We start from the raw sequence: 20501 nt of genomic DNA, 5'->3' as shown, positions 1-20501 counted from the left end.
ATGGGTTCTGGCCTGCTTGGGTATGGACTTGGGGATTCTCCCAGGCCCTTGGTTTTGTCTGTATGATAGGATGAATATTGGGGGGAAATGGGGTATTACTCTCTAACCCTATCTTCTTGTAAGTTAATAAGATGGGGGGGGGGGGCTTGGGTTATTTTTGAGAAAAAAGTGCTTAGGTTTTTCTCAGTTTGGAGTGAGGCATATGACCAGTAAGGAGTTTCTGCATGCCTTCCTGAAGACCGTACCGGTTATAGTTGGCTGTGCTGACTGAAAAGCACAATCTGCCAGCATAGGACAAGGGGTTCAGGCCTTGGCTTGGGCCTCACTTCCCAGCAGGCTCCAGGTGCCTCTCTGTGTCCTGTGTGCCTTTCCTTAAACACTCCTCCAAACTGCAGCCTGAGGTTCTGCCTCCCATAGCGGTGGGACTCCTAACAGAGAAGCCAGCTAGTGTCCACACTCATTTCCTGCCCAGCAGAAGGCTTTACCAGTGGAGCAACTAGTCTTCCCTGTGGAGCACCTAGCCTTCCCTGTGGAGCACAAAGCCTGCCAGTGAGCACCTAGTCTTCCCTGTGGAGCACATAGCCTGCCCAGTGAGCACCTAGTCTTCCCAGTGGAGCAACTAGTCTTCCCTGTGGAGCACCTAGCCTTCCCTGTGGAGCACAAAGCCTGCCAGTGAGCACCTAGTCTTCCCTGTGGAACACCTAGCCTGCCCAGTGGGCACCTAGCCTGCCAGTGGAACACCTAGCCTGCCCAGTGAGCACCTAGTCTTCCCTGTGGAGCACATAGCCTGCCCAGTGGAGCACCTAGCCTGCCCAGTGGAGCACCTAGCCTGCCCAGTGGAGCACCTAGCCTGCCCAGTGAGCACCTAGTCTTCCCTGTGGAGCACCTAGCCTGCCCAGTGAGCACCTAGTCTTCCCTGTGGAGCACATAGCCTGCCCAGTGGAGCACCTAGCCTGCCCAGTGGGCACCTAGCCTGCCCAGTGGAGCACCTAGCCTGCCCAGTGGAGCACCTAGCCTGCCCAGTGGAGCACCTAGCCTGCCCAGTGGAGGACCTAGCCTGCTCAGTGGAGGACCTAGCCTGCCCAGTGGAGCACCTAGCCTGCCCAGTGGAGCACCTAGCCTGCCCAGTGGGCACCTAGCCTGCCCAGTGGAGCACCTAGCCTGCCCAGTGGAGCACCTAGCCTGCCCAGTGGAGCACCTATGTTTAGCCCTCGTGGTCATTGTTGCTGACAGTGGTGTAGCCAAACAGCCTTAAGTCAGGAGTCTAGGCTGTATCTTAGAGGTTCAGTTGTGACATATGTATTTGTCTGGACTCAGCTGGTGGACATGCGCACCAGGCCTGAGTTTGGTCCATCCTTGAACTCCCTGCACCTAATGGTCAGAGTCCTTTGCATTTATTAGGTGCTGTGTCAAAAGAGGAGGAGTCCCGAGCAGAAGCAGGAATCTTGGCTTTTGTTTGTTTCTTTTTTTTTTTTTCCCCCAAGACAGGGTTTCTTATAGCTTTGGAGCCTGTCCTGGAACTTGCTCTGTAGACCAGGCTGGCCTCGAACTCGCAGAAATCCGCCGGTCTCTGCCCCCCAAGTGCTGGGATTAAAGACATGTGCCACCACCACCAGGCTGGAATACTGGGTTCTTTTTTTACCTGGTAACCTTGGTCATACTGTAACGCATGTGCCTCTAGGGCTCAGGATGAAACCTAAGGAACAAACCTAGTGGAGGAAAAGGGTCTAAGATCATAGGAGAGTTATGAAGAGAGCAATACACCAACCCTCTGGAGTGGCTGTAGGATCCAGTCTTGTTTTTGTGTCTTCATCCCACCATTCCTGTAGAGCAGTGGGTGTGATTGAGTACCCAGTATGTGATGATTGCAAGCATTGTTTCCTGTGCATGCTACTCCCTGGGGTCACATAGTGAGGGGAATCAAGAGGGCAGTGCCAAGCCCTCTCCTGGTTTATTAGATCAGAGAGGTGAAAGGACTGGTTTGTCCCCCTTGAAGTCTGCCAGAGGATGTATATCCCTTTCTGAACTAGACTGTGACCTTGCTGCCGCCAACTTTGACAGACAGCCCAGGCTCAAATGTGACCCCCTAGACTCCTTTCTCTCTTCTCCTAGCTTGTAAGCCGGGGTGAATGGTCAGGAGACCCTCAAGGTCAAGACTGAGGGAGTCTTCTGTTCCGGGCCTCCATCAGTGGGTGGTAGGAAGGAATGTTGGGGTGGCACACAATAGGAGCTCAGAGATGTGCTGAACACGGACATGGTTGGGCTCGGCAGAGCTGGGGTGTGAAGTGGCCTCTGCTTTTTAGTGTAAGGCTGAAATGAGTGGTCTGGGGTCTCACCCTGTGCTCTTCCCTACTGCCAGCTCCCTTGTAGGCACCAGGCCTCAAGGTCACACTGTCAGCTATTAGAGTCCTGGGGGCATCCTGGGGGCATGGCCAGAGCCAACTTGTTGAGCACATTTTGTTCTCATTTCCGGTCTTGGCACTTGCTTAGCAGCAAACATACATACCTCAGGTGCCTCCCCGTGTCCTGTGGACCTTTCCCTAAACACTGTTCCAACCACTAGCTTGGGGTCCTATCAGCAGTGCTGGGGTACATAACCCCCACTTTAGGAGAAGTAAGATGCCCCTGGGTCCTCCCTCAGCCCCAAGCTTGGCGCTACAGTGAAGGTGAATCTGTTTTCAGTGGACTTGGTATGAGCCTGGTGGTTGGAGGGCGAAGGAGATTCATGGAAAGAGGTGTCCAGGAGAAAGGGAGTGGGGCAGGGATTGGGAGGCTCAAAGGGCACTTGGACAAAAATCAAAACAGAACATTGCAAATGGGATGTTAAACTTCTGTCCTTGGCCTCATAGACACAGGTAGCAAAGATTAAATATTTGTCCTAGATCAGATAAAGGAAGACATGTATTTGAGCACTGGAGATGGAAGAAAACTGGCCTCCCAGGACTAGCTCTGAGATTCCCCACTGTCATGTTGCCTTGTCTTTTTTTTTTCCTTTTTTTTTTCTTGTTTTTTCAAGACAGGGTTTCTTTGTGGCTTTGAAGCCTGTCATGGAACCAGCTCTTGTAGACCAGGTTGGCCTCGAACTCACAGAGATCTGCCTGCCTCTGCCTCCTGAGTGCTGGGATTAAAGGTGTGCGCCACCACCGCTTGGCCGTTACCTTGTCTTATATGTAGAAATGGTGATACAGGAAAACCGTAGTTTTATGGCTCTTATGCTGTAAAGCAGCTTTAGGAAGAATTAGGCGGCAGAGTGGGGGTTTAGTTATTTCCGAGTCTGTGGCCCTCGTTCACCTGTCTAGGAAGGCTCCTGGGGGAGGCTGGTTGTGTTGGGGTGTCTGGAGGACACTGGAGGACAGGTTTATAGTATATTATAGACCGACATCTTCTTCTGCAGGCACTGGCTCCAGCATCCTCTCGGCCCTCCAAGACATCTTTTCTGTCTCCTGGCTCAACAGGTCCAAGGTGGAAAAACAGCTCCAGGTCATCTCAGTCCTACAGTGGGTCCTGTCCTTCCTGGTGCTAGGTAAGCATAGCTGTGGCAGGGGTGAGTGGAGGTGGGGTGACACAGTCCCATGGGGATCAGCTTCTCCCCAGCCTCTTTCCATTTACTTCCATCTTTGGGGCCCGTGGTCAAGTATTCTACCAGTAGGCATGCCAGAAACCTTGATGGATTCATGGGCGATGTTTTATGGCTTCATTTTGCAGATTAACTTGCCCAAAGTTAACTTGAATCTGGGTCTATAGGATGCATGCTTCTAACTGCCTCCTTGTCTACCGGCAAAGAGCAGGCAGGTGTCTACTTGGCTGAAGTCAGGTTTGAGACCAACTCCAGACAAGCTCTGACTTTCTGACTTTACATAGACACTGCTCTCTTGGAACCTTCTCTTCCTTCCCAGGCCTTATAACCTCAGCACAGGTTAGTCTCTGAGCACATGAACACAGACAGAATCCATGTGTCCAGACTTGTGGTCAGGGCCCCAGCCACTCACTCTTCACACTGCCCAGGACAGTGGGAGCTCAGCAGACATCCACTTGGTAGTGTGAGGAGACAACTGTCTTTGAGGCAGGCATAGAGCCTCTGAGGCCCTATTGAGAACAAAAGGAACAAATCCCATGGTATGTTGAGGCTCTTGGAGTGTCTTTTCTTAAATTCAAGGAAGAGGAAGTGGAAATTCAGAGGTTCAGTGCTGACCATGGCACCCATTAAACAGAAAGTCAGAGTTTGAGTCAAAGCCCAGTGCATTCCCTTACCGTGAGGGTCCCGAATTAATGGACAGAGTCCAAGGTGGGCTTTGGGGGATTCATTGAACTCTTAAAATTAAATGCAAGGCCATGCATACATTTTCATTGCTATAAGGCTGTAGCTATCCTCAGATTCTTACAGGGTCATACAGCCTCAGAAAGATGATGAAATAATGGTTTGGGGACAGATAGTTAAATTGGCTCCCTTAGATCTCCAACCCTGAGTGTGGCTTGCATTTGGTCTCTTATTAGAATACCAGGGTAGAGAAGCTATGTAACCTTATATTTGTTCAGTCGGGAAGCAAGGACCTAGTGGGGACAGGGCCTTGTCTGGGGTTATAGGAGAAGAAAATAAGAGGGACCAAGATAAGAATGCAGCGACCCCCAGCCTCTTGGTCCTCTGTCTAGCCTGTTTTGCTAGCTCCTATTGTCGCTATCTGCACCAGAAGTCAATACTTAGCTTGCCTTAGTGGGTCAGAGCTTGGCTGTGGGGCACTGAGTAACTTGTGCAATCCTAGGCCATATAGCATGTGACAGGGCTGGCCCCAAGCTGTAGGTTAATGATCTCTGAGGCCCAGCCACAGCCCAGAAACTGGCCCAGCGTGTCTTTCCAACATGTAGGTGGGAGCTAGACCTGGGCAGGAATCAGCCCTGCTTAAGCTGTTGTAATTACTACATGAGCAGTCCCAGCCGCTCCCTCTCCCTGTGTCCCAAACCTGCTGGCACAGGCTTACTCTGTATCGCAAAGATTGCTATGGATACCATTCACATTAAACAGTTTTTTGTTTTGTTTTTCTGATGTGCCTTGTAGCCCTCTAGAATTCTGGTGAAAGCTGTGGGCCTTCTTGGTGCTTTTAATCGTATAATATGAAGTGCGCTGGGGTTTTTAAGGATCTATCTAGTAATGCTGGAATATAAATATGTAACCTTTGAAACCCAGTTGGACACTTAGTAATGTTTGCTTTTTTATTATGTTGTTTAGTTAGGAAGTATCAGCAACTGTAATAAATATTAACCTTAAGTAATGAAGTAATTAATCTTAAGTAATGAAGATTGCGAGGCTGCAGTAATGCAGTATGAAAACACCTTTGCCATCTCTTGCTACCATGTCAGCAGGCTTTGCTAATATTCCCGTGGTTTGTCCCTCAATGAAGGAAATGCTGAATCTCCACATGGTTCTAGTAGAAAATTTGAATGTCACTTTGCTCCTCCATACAAGTCCATAGACCCTTAACAGTGTTCCCGAACATGTGTTAAATTCCAACATCACGTCATTTTATCTTCCCAATACTCCGTAAGAAAGTAAAGGCTTGGGTATGCATAATGGCCAGGACCTGGCAGGGCCCGTCCCCGAGTCTGCTTCGTCCTGTCCCTGCTCTCCACAGCCCCGCTGCTGTGGCTCCTACTGAAGAATGCCCACACCTTTTTCCCCTGTACCACCAGCCTGGGGCCAGAGCTCTGCAGTTGTGAGCTGCTTGTGGCCCCAGGAACAGGAAGGGATGCATGCAGGTAGTCCCGAGCGTTCTCTGCATGGAGCAAGCAGGCTGTTTCAATCACTGTGCTTGCATGTCCTGGGCCCAGTGGCATTGGTGGGTGCCAACCTCATTACCTGAGAATGGAGGGCAGGGAGCTGTTGTAGGTTTCCCAGAAGGAAGGCATTTTATGGGGTGGTTGTCCTGCCCAACCCTCCAAGAGGTTTTTTGATACAGGGGCTCACTATGTAGCCCTGGTTGGCCTGTGCCTGTATGTATGTAGACCAGGCTGGCCTCCCGTCACAGAGATCCACCTGCCTCTGCCTCCAGAGTGCTATGTGCTACCACACCCAGCAGGCAGCTCTGTTTTTTGTTCGTTTGTTGTTTTGTTTTTTGTTTCTTTGACTTACGTAAAAAAAAAAAACAAAACCTTTCTATATTGGTGGCTGGGGCTGGAGAGTAATCTCACCTTGTTCTAGCTCCAAAGGTGCTCAGGGACTCAGGGACTGAGCTCTGTTGGACAGGAGAGACGGAGAGACGGTGGTGAGAGGAAATGCACATTTGAGAGGACAGAGGCAGCCCCCAGCTGTGTAGGGCCAGGACTTTGGGCTTCTGTCACTCACTGCTTTGTCTTAGCTATGCAGACAGGGCAGGTACGCATGGATACTCCTCCCCATGGTGACCAGCCTCCCAGCACTGGGGTTTGGGCTCCCTGATGGCAGCAAGTTCTTTAGAATATTCACACGTCACCCCTCCTGAAGGCCATGGGCCTTGCCTGGCCTACCTGGAATGCAGTGAATCTTTGCTTGGACACTGTGGAGGCTGGGGCTGGAATTGTCTTCTAGGACCAGGGAAGGGCCTGGGGCAAACTATTGGAGCTGTGCACTGTATACATCCTAAATATGATCAGGACTGTTTTTCCAGCTGCTTAGGGACCCACATTATCTTCAGCAGGGTGTGTGGGGTGCAGATGCTCCCCAAGACTCAACTCCGGTGTATGTACCACTGCTAAGTTGTCTTAGGAAACTGCTTGCTGTTGTCTGGCAACTGTAGCTGGGTTTTAGCTGTCCCAAGGGAAGGCCAGTTCAGAAGTGAGGCTGGGCTGAGGATGGCGAGGGCCACAGTTTCCTTGCTCTCAAGTCCATGGAGATCTGAAACAGGCTAAGCACTGTGTTTGGAAAGTTCTGTGGAGCCTGAGTCCCTGCCCCCTCCCCAGTTGGGTCTAATGCCAGGGTGAAGAGATGAGTCCTTCAGTGTGGAGAATTCGGATTGTGTGGTCGGGTGATTTGATACTCAGAAACCTGTGGAGGGGACAAGGATCTGAGGGGGCTGGAAGGCTGGATGAAAATTGGAAAGAGATGCCCTGATGAGCGTATCTAGGGGTGGACCATGAGATGCTGGCTCTCCTTACCCCTGGGGCTGGGCCATTCAGCCTTATGGTCAGCCAGCTGGCCCCAAGGACAGTTACCACAAATAGGTGTCCCAGGAGAGTCTTTCTAAGTGTTTGAGGGGGGGGGGGGCTGCTGGGTCCTGTCTCTGCTCCAGGGCTGCCTGGGGACATCCTGTGACAGATAACCCCCTTTTACCCCACCCTAACCCCACGGTGACAATCTGAGATTTCTCACCTCTGGTGATCTTGCTTCCAAGGCTGAGTTTGAACCCTGCCTCTCCTCTGTCCTGCTGGGTTAGCTTGGGCAAGTCAGTCCTGACAAGTAAGTTTTCTAAAACAGAAAAGTCAATGCTTTAATGACTCAAGGGGATCAGGCAAGAGGAGACATCAGGAATTGTTTCACAAGAAGCGGAAATCTCCCCATGTTAGCCAGCTCAAGCTCAGGTGTCCCGAGCTCTAGGACCCACCTGTGCCCGTTGGCCCTGCTTCTCCTCCTTGAGCCACCCATGAACCTCTCCCAGTGCCTGGGCATCTGGACCTCTGCCTAGGTTAGTGCTATGGAAGCCATGCCTCAGCCGGGAGGACTGGGAGCCTGACCTGTTGTCTCACCTCCCCCTAGGAGTGGCTTGCAGTGTTATTCTCATGTACACCTTCTGCACCGACTGCTGGCTGTTGGCTGTGCTCTACTTCACCTGGCTGGCCTTTGACTGGAACACGCCCAAGAAAGGTAAAGGTCTGGGTCTGCTGCTTGTTTTCCTCCCTCTGCTGGGCTGCAGCCCCTCCTCCTGGGTGCTGGGCTGGGCGCCATTTCGGGCATCTTCACAGGAGCTCACCCTTCATTAGGGAGGGCAGAGGGAATGTATGTGGGAAGGGGCACACTGGGCAGGTGCAGAAATGCCGTGTGGGCTGACAGACACCTCCCTGGGGGGTTCACACTGGCTGTGTCTCGCCTGCATTGTTCAAATGTCCCTCCCACCTGCTCCTTCCCAACACTGTGCTTTGTTTCCTGGAAGGTGGCAGGAGATCACAGTGGGTGCGGAACTGGGCCGTGTGGCGCTATTTCCGAGACTACTTTCCCATCCAGGTAAAGACCGTGGTGTGCTGTCCTGGGAGGACAGGAGTAGATGGGAATATGAACTGTGACAGCACTGAAAACGGAGGCAGTGTGTCCGTGCGTGACGGAGGCTGGTGTGCTTGATGTTGTGAGTCAGTCCTTGACACCAGGCGAGCTGCCTGGGTGGTCAGGTGGCCCCGCATTCCTCCCCTGCCCTGTGTTGTGGGAGTGGCCTAGGCTGTGCACAAACTCTGCCTACTGCCGGCATTCCTATGACTTTCCTGTCCCCTGCAGTTAGGCTTTCCTCCCCAGAGGGCCAAAGTCTTGCTCGAGATGGCCAGCGAGCCCATGGCAGCAGTGCAGGCCCTCTGACATGCAGCCCAGGGTCCTCCCCGATTCCTGACTGCCCATTCCTTGGGGAGGGACTTGGCCCCAGATCTCTCTTCTCGAACCTGCTTGACTGTTGGAACCAGGGTTTAAGAGCTGGCTCGGGGGTCTGTCTAGTGCTGGGCTCTTGGCTAGGGCGTGGGTGACGGAGCGTTAGCCCTGGGCTTACGGTCAGCCTAACGAATCGACTGTATTCCGTCTCACTCTGTGTAGCTCTCTCAGCTCTACCGAGCACCATTTGTCTCCGCTGCAAATGGGAGATGCTCCTGGGTCTGCCTGGCTCTGTCTGTCTGCCCCAGGTACTGTGTCTTCTGCCACTGTGCCCTCAGGAAGCCTCCTGCAGGCTAGTAGCTCCCCTCTCCCAGCAAGGGATGGCTGCTGAGATCTAAGCATTCAGCTGTTTTACCGATCTTTACCCTTTCAAAAGACCCAAATGATGGACTGGAGAGATGGCTCAGTGGTTAAGGTGTCTGGCTGCTCTTCCAGAGAACCTAGGTTCAAATCCCTGCACCTACATGGCAGCTAATAACTGTCTGTAACTCCAGTTCCAGAGGATCCAGTGTCTTCTTCTGGCCTTTGAGAGCACTGCACATACATGGTGCACAGACATACATGTGGGTAAAACACCCATACATGTAAAATGAAAATAAATCTAGTGGGCTGTGGTGGCACATACCTTTAATCTTAGGCAAAGGCAGCTGCATTTCTGTAGGTTTAAGGTCAACCTGGCCTACATAGCAAAGTTCCAGGCTACATACATAGTTCCAGAGCTATATAACTCTGCTCAAATAAATAAGTAAATAAACCTTTAAATTAAAAAACAAAAAAACCAGCCGAGCCCTGTGTTCTCACTGTCTCTGTTCTGTTGAGGTGCAGGGCAGACATCTGTGAGATGCCCAGTGAGGTTCCTCTGCCCCTTGCCCTTGATGACAGGTCTAATAATCTGTGCCTGAGAGCTGTGTAACCTGCCTGCTCCACCCCTTTTTCCTGAGGTTCTACCGTGGGTTATGTCATCGAGATCTCTAGCCAGACCCGTGTACCCTGTCTCCATTTCTCTTACTGGAGCTCCCTTCTCCAAAGTCATCTAGCTGACCCAAAGGGCATCCCTTTTTGGAGTGGTAGGGCTGGCTCCTTCAGCAGCTACTGGAACTACGGTCGTCTGTAACAGAAGTGGCCCACGTCCTGGGGTTCCTCTCCCTGAAGGGTAGGCAAGACCTTTGGAGATTAGGAAAGGCTCCCTGGGCTTCAAATCGGCCATCTTTCCAACTGTCTGATTTCATCGATGTGTAGACTGAGGCCCAGAGAAGATGGACTGTCCCTGGTTCACAAGACACTGTGCTGCCATGCCCTGCCTAGGCAAGCTACTGCTGTTCTTTGGAACTGGGTGTGTTTCTCTGTACGGGGCTAGGAGTAGAATAAGCCTGGCCTGGGAGCAGGATGTTGGGAGTGACCTGCCAGGAATCTGCCCAGGGTGACGCTCACCAGCATGGCCTGAACACCTCTGGGCTGGGACTTTGCCACCCAGCAGGCATGTCAACAGAACAGTCAGCAGCAGTGACCTTCGCCCTCCCTGCAGAGTGGACATTCTGTCCAGTTGGGAAGAGCAGTGTCGTGAAGACAGATCAAAGCTATTGCCAATGTCTCTGTTGGTACTGCCCGGGGCCATTAACCTGTACAGTGTCCCAAGGACATTATAAACCACGCGTCCCATCAGATAAGAGCCTTCGGGAGGGAGGGAATTATTAAAGAGCCAGTTAGGTTCCTAAGAAGTGAGTGTTCAGGGAGAAGTGAAACCGGAGTGGCCTTGAGCAGCGATGGAGCTGGCTCACTGTGACTTCCCCAGAAACAACCTAGATAGTCAGGGGGCTCCCGTCCAGTCTGTACTTTTGCTCCAGAGAGTTTCTAACCCAGTGCCAGTTGCCCAGCTCCTCCCTCAGTGCCTTGATTCACCAAGAGCCAGCGGGGCAGACAGAGCACAGCTGCAGCCTTGCATGGTTCATGCGCCCTGCTCCTCGGGGGTCTCTCACTCTCCACCTCGGCCCTGGTGGGGCAGCTGAGAGTTGTTTTCCAGACAGCATTAACCTGCTTGCCAAAGGCAAAGTGAGGAAAGTACAAGTGCCTTATACACCAGGGGGGTGACACCAGGGGGGTGACACCAGGGAGGCGTGTTCACATTTCCACTACAGCCGCATAGCCTAGCACTGCCCCGCATGCCCCGTTCCGTCCTCCCGTTCTTCCATCTTACCCTGCCATCAGCAACAATCCTCTTCTCCCAACTGAGCAGAAGGACCCTTTACTCACCTAAGAGTTCCTATATTGGAGTAAAGGAAAATGTGGTCTTTTAATATTCGTCCAGTCGTTAGGGACTCTGTGCCAGTGCAGGGATGGGTACAGACACGCACTTAAGTGGGGGGGGGGGTGTGAATGCCGCTCTCGGAGGCAGGGCAGCCTCAACTCAGGAACTGCACTTCTGGAAGTTTATTTTACCAAAAAAAAAAAAAACAAAAGCTGTTGGAAATATGAGTAGAAGAGGCTTTTTTTATTAAAGCGTCACTCTAGGAGTCTGTCGGTCAGGATCCGAGTGAGCACTGTCATGTGGATTGACAGTGGCCCAGGGATGGGTGTGCAGCTTTGAGGAGAGTGGTACTGAGGATCCTGATAAGCTAGACAGGACATATTCCCTTGAGACAGCACTGATGCTGCAGCCTCATTCTTGGGGGATGTTTTGATATGATTATGATTATTGACAGGATCTCATTGTATAGCTCTGGCTTGCCTGGAACTCACTACCATAGACTAGAGTAATCTGGAATTTTATGATTTTTTTTTTTTAAAGAAAGGCCTGTTTCTGTTTAAGTAGGAAAAGGACCTAGTGGTTTATTTCTATAGAATGAAAAATGAATGCAGACTTTTTTTTTTAAACTTTCCTATACTTAAGAATTATGGCAGTGGTGGCACATGCCTTTAACCCCAGCACTTGGGAGGCAGAGGCAGGTGGATTTCTGTGAGTTTGAGGCCAGCCTGGTCCTCAGTGTGAGTTCCAGGATAGAAACCCCCCTTCTCCCTCCTTCCCAGAACTCCGTCCCCATTGTGCTTCTTGCTTGGGGTTTTGCAGGTACTTAGCCAGCCTCAGGGCAGGTGGTGGACCCTCAGGAAGCCAGTTATCAACAGGACAGCTTTGTTGACAGTAGGAAGTTCAGATCACCCAGCTGCCACAGCCACATAGCCCTGCCTGCCTGTTTGAGAACCTGAGCTGAGCCTAGCTGCTTGGCAAAAATTTTGAATTGGTCTGGCTATACCATCCTTTTGTCCACACTAGACTATAAAGAGGTGGGAGGTGGGCTGTGTGGGCTCGTCCTCTGAGCTGCTGAAGATTCTGCAGTGTGCAGTGACAATGAAAGTCTTAGTGGGAGACCTGAAGCCATGGCTCTCCTTGCCAAACTCAGAATCTAGACTGTACCCACTGAAGGCTGAAGGTCCAGCTTGGGTGTGGGTTTTAGGGGAGTCACTGTGGTAAAAAGCCTAGGAGCAGGAAGGCAGAAGTCTGGTTGAACATGAATTAATAGGTTTGAACTGTGTTTGGCTGGGAAAGAAGAAGACAAGTATCCAGCCAGGGACTCCTAGCCCATCAGCTGCCAGCCACTGGGTCTGGGGATAGACTTGGCTGCAGCCTTTTGGGCTCCTAGTACATCAGGGCGTGAAACTTCAGGTTCCTTCCCTCCTGGTGGGCATCCTCCTCTCCCAGCCGGTTCTAACACACGTTTCCTTATAGCTGGTGAAGACGCACAACCTGCTGACCACCAGGAACTATATATTTGGGTACCATCCCCATGGCATCATGGGCCTGGGTGCCTTCTGCAACTTTAGCACGGAGGCGACCGAAGTTAGCAAGAAGTTTCCTGGCATAAGGCCCTACTTGGCCACGTTGGCTGGCAACTTCCGGATGCCTGTCCTTCGGGAGTACTTGATGTCTGGAGGTGAGAGTCCACTTCAGCTGCTCCTGCTGGGCTCTGCGGTCAAGACCTGCGGCTCCCCATTGAGCAAAGCGATGGAGGGAACTGGAGTGCCCTTCCCATGAGGTGCTGGTCCCATGCAGGTAGAGACAGCCTGCAGTAGATATGCTAGGTCTGGATTCGCCGTGGATGACACCTCAAGGACCTCCTCCCACCTCTAGATACCAGCCACTGTGCTGCCGATTGTCCATGTCTGCCCACCCACGGTCCCCACCAGCTTGGCTTTCATACCATTGCCCACATTTTATCGATAAGTAAACTGAATTTAGGAGAAATGAATTGCTTAGGGAGGAAGGATCATGTATCTTCCAAGAGGGTAACAGGTCTGGGATCCGTCTATAGCGGTTTTTATTTTATCCTTGGTGGTATATAAGGGTAGGGAATGAATGCATCTGTGAGCAGGCCTGATTGTGCATTCCCCTCACCCAGGTATCTGCCCCGTCAACCGAGACACCATAGACTACTTGCTTTCAAAGAACGGGAGTGGCAATGCTATCATCATCGTGGTGGGAGGCGCAGCCGAGTCCCTGAGTTCCATGCCTGGCAAGAACGCAGTCACCCTGCGGAACCGCAAGGGCTTTGTGAAGCTGGCCCTGCGCCACGGGTAAGTGCCTGCACACGCATCTCCAGAACAATGCCCATGCCCAGATGCCCAACAACCAGAACCCAGGGAGGCAGTGAAAGAGGTTGGAGTCCACGCTGCATGGCTTCACTTGTCCAAGTATGGGCAGTGCAAAGATGTGTGTGGCCTGTCCCTGGACACTTGCAAGTCACTGAGAGGCCAGGCTTATATTTAGAACATATGAGAAAACTTACCACTTATGGGGTCAGAGATGTGAGACTCAGTGGTAGAGCAAATATTTGGTTTGTGTGAACCCTGGGTTCAGTTCTCAGCATGTGTATGCACGCGCACGGGGACACACACACACACAGCCAAAGGGAGCAAGAGACCAGGAAGGAAATGGCATCACTTGAAGCATCAGGGAAAACTTGCCTATTGGAGAGTGCTGGCAGCTTGGAATCCTGGTATTTCTAGCAAACCAGGGGACGTATCTGCTTGAGAAGCAAATCTACCTTCTAGGCTCCTTTAGACTTCCTAGCGGTGAGGAGACTTGAGTGCCCTCTTCCCACTGCAGGGGATGCTCTGGGGGCAGAACTGGAGTCTGGAGCCAAGCTGCTTTTCTCCCGCATCTCAATTCTGGGAGACCTTGGAGTACGGTCCTAGAACGATGGACTTTTGTGAGAGAGATGAACGGCAGCAACCCGGTCCAAGTCATTGAGGGCAGGGAGAGAGTTCTATCACAACCATGATTGAGTCTTGGAGCACGGCCGTGGGCAGAGCTCTGTGTCCCAGAATCTCCACGGGGTTCAGGAGAGGCTTTTCTTCTACAGTCTGCTGTCAAGTCAGGAGGGGCAGGGCAGATAGTGTGCTCGGCTGTGAGATGAGCTGAATCCGGCTGAGGGATTGGGTTCCGCTGGACAGACAAACAGCAGGGCCAGGCCCAGTGACTGGGGTCTGGCTAATCTGGGCCTCTCTCTTCCAGAGCCGATCTGGTTCCCACCTATTCCTTTGGAGAGAATGAGGTGTACAAGCAGGTGATCTTTGAGGAAGGCTCCTGGGGCCGCTGGGTCCAGAAGAAGTTCCAGAAGTATATTGGTTTCGCCCCGTGCATCTTCCATGGCCGAGGCCTCTTCTCCTCTGACACCTGGGGGCTGGTGCCCTACTCCAAGCCTATCACCACTGTTGGTGAGTCCCTAGCCTGCATGGTCACCTGGCTCAGACGAGACCTTGTCCTAAGGATCTGGAGTACTTGGGTACTGTCCTTGGGTACTGGAGGGAGTGATGAGGGGGGTGGAGGTCGAGCTATTGCGATGAGCCATGCAGTGGTGAATACAAACCTGTTAGGAGAATGTTGCCGTGGAGACTGCGTGGCTGTAACAAGGGTGCTGTAGGGATTATGTGCTCCTCTGCTCTTCAGAGAGGGCCTGCGCAGGAGACAGCTCTTAGACTGCTGGCTGATGGGAATTCTCAGCAGCAAAGGGGAGGAAGAGCCAGGAATAGTCACACAAACCTATAATCCCAATGTGGAAGGCAGAGACAGGAGGATTGCTGCAAGTTTGAGGCCAGTTGGTCTATACAGCCAGTTCCAGGCCAGCTAGGGCTACATAGCGAGACCCTGTTTCAAAATAAAAGTCTTGTTCAGGCAGCCATATTGTTGAAGTATCATGGTTGTAGCTTCTCTGTCGTTTTCAAGAGACAGAATCCCTCAGCAGACTCCTGATCCTCTGACTTGTACAGTCTTACAGCCTATCTCTTCTGAGATGTTCCCTGAGCCTTAGGCATGGGGGTTATGTTGTAGATGTGTTAGTCAGGGCTGAGCGTCCCAGGATCAAATTTCTACCGGTTGTGGCTTTCTGCAATCATCTCTGCCTGCTTCTAAGAGTTTTTTTTTTTTTTTTTTTTTTTTTGATGAGGAATGAGAACTACGTTTATGTATAAACTTAAATGATCCCTGGGGCACCTAGGTAGGGGGAAGGTAAAGGGTTAGAACGGACCAAGTGCAGGAGGCCAGACTGGAGGCTTTCAGTACCCTGGACTGGAAGGGTGGCAGTGGAGCTGGGTGTGTGTGTCTGGCAGAAAGCTCAGAACAGTGCTGGTGGGACTGTGGTATGGGCTGGCCTTGAACATGAAGCAGGATGAGAAAATAAAGCAAAGTACAGATGTAGGAGGGTGTTCTCCCCTCTACACGCCTTTACAAGCTGCTCATGCATGTTCTGATCTTCCTAGAATCCTTAGAAAAGGTCTGTGAGATATTCCCGGTGGCAGATGGGGAAACTGAGGCTCCTAGGGGCAGAGTTTGTCCTGGATAAGCAAAAGCAAAGCCCTGTGCTTGGTCTTACACCTCACATTGGAACTTAGCAGAGTGTGGAGCTGGGTCCCCCAAGTCAGAGGCCACAGTCTTGGGTGGGGTCTTTGCCATGCTGCCAGGCCTTAGTATTCTCAACTGGACCAAGGGGCATAGTCAGCATGGAGCACAGGCTCCTATCACCCTGGGCATCCAGGGATGGGATACTCAGTGACATTTGCTGACCAGAGCTCTGCCCTTCTCTGCAGTGGGTGAGCCCATCACCGTCCCCAAGCTGGAGTACCCGACCCAGAAGGACATCGACATGTACCACGCCATGTACATGGAGGCCCTGGTGAAGCTCTTTGACAATCACAAGACCAAATTCGGCCTTCCGGAGACGGAGGTGCTGGAGGTGAACTGACCCAGCCCGTGGGGTCCAGCTCCAGAAAGGAGCGACTGCGAATCCTTTTCTACCAAGTTCTCAAGTGCATTTTGCTCTGTAAATTTGGAAGCGTCATGGGTGTCTGTGGGTTATTTAAAAGAAATTATAATTTGTTAAACCATTGCCATGTTAGATCTTTTGTAAGAAGGGGTGAGTCAGTATTTTAAATTCTCACTTCTAGTAATGCCCTGCACAAGGTGGTGGCTGACATTTCTGGGCCTTGATGGTTTCTTATCCACCCCCTCTAGGGTTCCCCAAACAACAGACACCTGGCCCTGCTGAACTGGGGAAGGACAATCCTTATGACTTGGCCACTTAGATAATACTCTTTGCTCCAGGGATTCTCAAGATGCAGAGGCCGTGTTTAGCAAACATCTCCATTCCCACCACCCCACATGTGACTGAAGGTCTGGTTCTTCTTGCCAAGGGGAGGATGCAGAGAACAGAGTTGGCCCCCTTTGGGGAAGGTGGCAGATAGCATCTGGAGTCTCCTCTCTGCTACTCACCCTACCCCTTTTCTCCAATCTGAGCCTATGCTGGCCTCCTGTATACTGTGCTAGGGACAAGGATGTCCCACAGGTACTGTCTTGGGTTATCTCGCTGCTGTTGGCTGGTTTTACTCTGAAGGCTGGCACCGTAGATTCAGCACAGCTCAGCCGTGGCTTGGAACATGTTCTCTAAGCCGCCTGAGCTCTCCTGAGCCACACCCCAAGTCTGGTGTGAGGAAGGGTCTCTCTTCTATTCAAAAAGGGGCCTGGCTTTCGGTGTAGCACACTGGGTCCAGGGCAGGAGGCCCCGTACCCAAGCCTCGCATGTGTGCCTTCCTGAGGCATTGGGCCAGGGAAGAGAGCCACCCCCCTCCTGTGTATTCTGTTTTCTTTCCATGAGATTGTTGTGCCATGTCACACTTTTGTATATTCCTAGACTAATAAACGGAAACAAGAACTACCTGTGAGTCGTTGTTCAATTCTTCACTTACACACTATCTGTCCTACTGCACAGGGCACATTGCAGTGCCCACTGCACTTACACAATATCTGTCCTACTGCACAGGGCACACTGCAGTGCCCACTGCACTTACACAATATCTGTCCTACTGTACAGGGCACACTGCAGTTCCCACTTTCTGCGGATTCCATTAGACTTGGGCCTTTACTGACTGTGTAACAACTGGGTTCAAAATCAAATGACTAGAGCTCTGGAGAATGGCTCAATGGTTAAGGGCCTTGGCTGCTTAGGCCTTTGTTGGATGCTTACAACTGTAACTCCTGTCTTAGGAGAATTGTGGGCCTAAGGCACACAAGCTGTGTAACAGACACACGTAAGCAAAATACCCATACATATAATTTTTTTGAAAGAGAAAATAGTAATGACTTCAAGCATTTGCCCCCATCGTCCTAAAGCAGACACTGGGCCCTCTGATTACCATCCCTGCCAAGGCCACAGTCCAGGTCTTGGTAGTGTTGGCCAGGGCTAAAAACATCTCAGTCTGATGAAGAGATCCACTTTCCTTGTTCATGTGGGTGATGGCAAGACCCCCCCCCCACTGACTTGACAGAAGACCATTCACAGATCCGACCCCCCGCACACCTGACTTGACAGAAGACCATTCACAGATCCTTGTCCTGTACATCTTTCCACAGGTATACTCACTGCTCAGGCGTAGCGGTAAGAGGAGCCAGTGTGCAGAGAACAATATAAGCCACAACTCTGTCACAAAGAATGATGTCCTAGTTTCACTTTCATTGGAGGTGAGGAGGAGGGGAAAGCCGAGAGGCAAGGCCCAGGTAGCCTCCTTGCACATTACCACTGTTTGTGATCATGTTCTAGAACAGCAGAGCTGGAAGGGTCTTCACGAACTCTTCAGACAGTTCCCTGTGCTTACTCTCAGCTAAGCTACAAAGGTGGAAATCAGGCCTGATGTCACCTCTGTGGTTACAGGTCTCAGAATAGGCAACCTTGTTCCTTCAGTTGGGGGCTTCTCAGCAGCCAGAGATCCTGCCGTTAGACCACAGACCTCATTCCCACCTCCTGACTGCTCATTTGCCATCCCCCAGCCTCAGGGCATCCCCTCTGCCCGAAGGCCTGGTGGGCTGCAGAGGACCCTGTAGCCCAACCTGGAGTCCTTGAAAATGCAGTGGCTAAGCTGGGCCTCAGCAGAGGTTTGCGGGGGGGGGGGGGGGGGGGAGCAGGCCGAGCAGCCAGCACAAAGATGGGGCGACCCTGCCCTGTTCTGTTGCTTTTCAGGATCCAGGGGTTGTGAACAGGCAGGTCATTTCTACAGTTTCCAGATGGCAGGGAGGCCGGGCGGTGGTGGCGCACGCCTTTAATCCCAGCACTCGGGAGGCAGAGGCAGGCAGATCTCTGTGGGTTCGAGACCAGCCTGGTCTACAAGAGTTAGTTCCAGGACAGGCTCCAAAACCACAGAAACCCTGTCTCAAAAAACTAACTAACTAACTAACTAAATAAATAAATAAATAAAACAGATGGCAGGGAGGACAGAGGAAGCCCCTGCTGACTTCTGTTATACCAGACAGTCCTCAAGAACATGAAAGCTCGGGCCAGAAGCCAGCCATTTCCTTCTGGTGGTGGCAAGGCCTATTTTCTGGTGAGAGCCTCAGGCCCACGCCAAATTTCTAGTACCAGTCCCGGTGTGCAGCCAACCCGACAAGAGATATAAAAGCCTCTGGCTCCAGGCTAAGCCCTGGCTGTAACCTCGGCCACCCCAGAACATTCCTAAGGATTACATTTCCTATTAGTGAGTGTTACTGTATACTAGGAAACTCAGCTACCTCGGTGTGGATAAAGGGTTTCCTTGCCCAGGATCATCTATCTAACAACACTGTGTCCAGAGCTGAGCCAGCCTCATCTTCAGCTAGAGCTGGGGGACCCTGGGTGAATGTTGGGAAGGTTTGCCTTAGCCTACTGAGGAGTGTCATTTCCGCGATTCTTCCCGTGGCCACAAGGCGGCGCTGACGTTGGTTCCAATGCAAAGATAGCAAGGCTGACTGCCTTATGTTTTGACGCTCACCTGGCTTCTTCTATTCTAAGCTAGCAGCTACAGATAAATGGAGTAGGAGGACTCGACAGAAACTTAGCCACTATCTGGAATATATTACTGGGAAAGTTGGTGGAGAGGGGTCAAGGGATCTCTATCACACAGCCAATCAGCATTCACTGCCTGTTTCCTCTTCCTTCAGAGATGGAGCGACCACTCTTGGTTTCTAGGCACTTGAAACATTACCATTGGGGGCAAATCACCCATATTTCAAAAAGGCGCCCCCCCCCAATTTTCCCACAGTCCTGAAAATTATTTCCTACTTCACTCCTAATATCGTAGACTACTGAGGTTGGGCTGCATCCACCTAAGACCTGGTAGACACCATCAGCACCACCCTGTCACGTGACTTACAGGGTCTCAGCTTCTGCACCTTTATATGCATTTATCTGTACTCCTGAGTAACGCAATACTGAGAGAGCTGACAGACAGCTGAAAATGGTCACCCTGGGGCTCAGCCCATGGGCCCTATCCAGAAAACGGTAGCTGTGATGGTGTTAATTCTGCCTTTGAAGCACAGCAACGACCATAGGCAGCCGATGTATGGGAGCATGTCGGAAAATGAAAAGAAACCCAGGGTATTAAGTAGAATGTAGAGTTTGTAATACATGTAATACATGGTGGTAGCACATGCTTTTAATCCCAGCACTCGGGAGGCAGAGGCAGGCAGATCTCTGTGAGTTCAAGGCCTGCCTGATCTACAAAGCAAGTTCTAGGGCTGTTATACAGAGAAACTCTATCTTGAAAAACAAAGAACTGACTCCCCCTTCTTTCACTTCTCCTCAGTGCTGAGTGCTTCCCATCCACTGCACCTGGCCCCCCTTTGGTTCTGTGGTCCGTGCCCCTTCTTCAAGCCAGTGCTCCCCATTCCTTTAGTCTCTACCCTTCCCCTTGCTCTCTCCAGCCTTTGTACAACCGACACCTCTGTGCCCTTCAGGCCTCACCGCCAAGGCCATTCCTAAGGAATATTTTCTCTGGACACCTCTTGCTAGATCTGCACTGGGCTTTCTACATGCCTGCAGTGTGGTATTTGTTGCCTGCCTGGCTTGCCACATGTCCCCAAGCTCCTGGGCACACGCCAGCACGTTTATGACCATGGAACTGCAGGAGCTAGCCCGAGTCTCTGCTCGGGTCTGCTCTCTGTGTGACAGGTTTATTTCCTCTCTCTGGTCTGTTCCATTTGGGGGAGACATGGAGGTGTTACAGTTTAGATCTGTAACCCCAGAGGCCCACGCGTTGAGGGCAGCTCATTAGGGTTTTTTTGAGAGGTGGTCAGGAGGCAGGACCTAGTGAGGGAAGTTAGCCCACTGAAGATACACTCTTGACGCAGATTTGGTTACCCTGTCCTTTCTCAGTTCCCTTTCTTTGTGTCTTGACTGTCGCGCAGAGAACAGGCTTCCTCTGCCACACACACCTGTCTTGATGCACTGTGGCTGCTATGGACCCAAAGCAATGGGGCTGAAACGGGGAAAAATAACCCCTGCCTTGTGTTGAATTGGCTGTCTTCAGGTGTTCTGACATAATGAGTCACTAACGCACAAGCACGAGGCCCCTGCGTGAACCCAACACTTAAGCCTCCGTCCATAGCTAACGC

The 20501-nt window shown here is 51.6% G+C and overlaps 1 protein-coding gene across 1 annotated transcript in view; it reads left to right on the top strand.

Annotated features, from left to right (window-relative positions):
• LOC121458609 (diacylglycerol O-acyltransferase 2) overlaps positions 1–16797 on the top strand; it is a 28232-nt gene extending 11435 nt beyond the window's left edge. The window contains exons 2-8 of the mRNA XM_041667925.1: positions 3395–3523; positions 7724–7831; positions 8118–8188; positions 12318–12522; positions 12988–13162; positions 14103–14305; positions 15674–16797. Coding sequence (XP_041523859.1) covers positions 3395–3523; positions 7724–7831; positions 8118–8188; positions 12318–12522; positions 12988–13162; positions 14103–14305; positions 15674–15828 — 1046 coding nt within the window. The 3' untranslated portion in view covers positions 15829–16797. The remainder of the gene's footprint in view (positions 1–3394; positions 3524–7723; positions 7832–8117; positions 8189–12317; positions 12523–12987; positions 13163–14102; positions 14306–15673) is intronic.
• Positions 16798–20501: the final 3704 nt, after the last annotated feature.

Source organism: Microtus oregoni, unplaced genomic scaffold (genome assembly GCF_018167655.1).
Source record: "Microtus oregoni isolate MIOR12 unplaced genomic scaffold, Mior012 000018F_ref0000195, whole genome shotgun sequence".
NCBI classification, from domain to species: domain Eukaryota; kingdom Metazoa; phylum Chordata; class Mammalia; order Rodentia; family Cricetidae; genus Microtus; species Microtus oregoni.
Note: the sequence above shows the minus strand (reverse complement) of the source record. Positions and strands in the feature narration are given on the sequence as shown.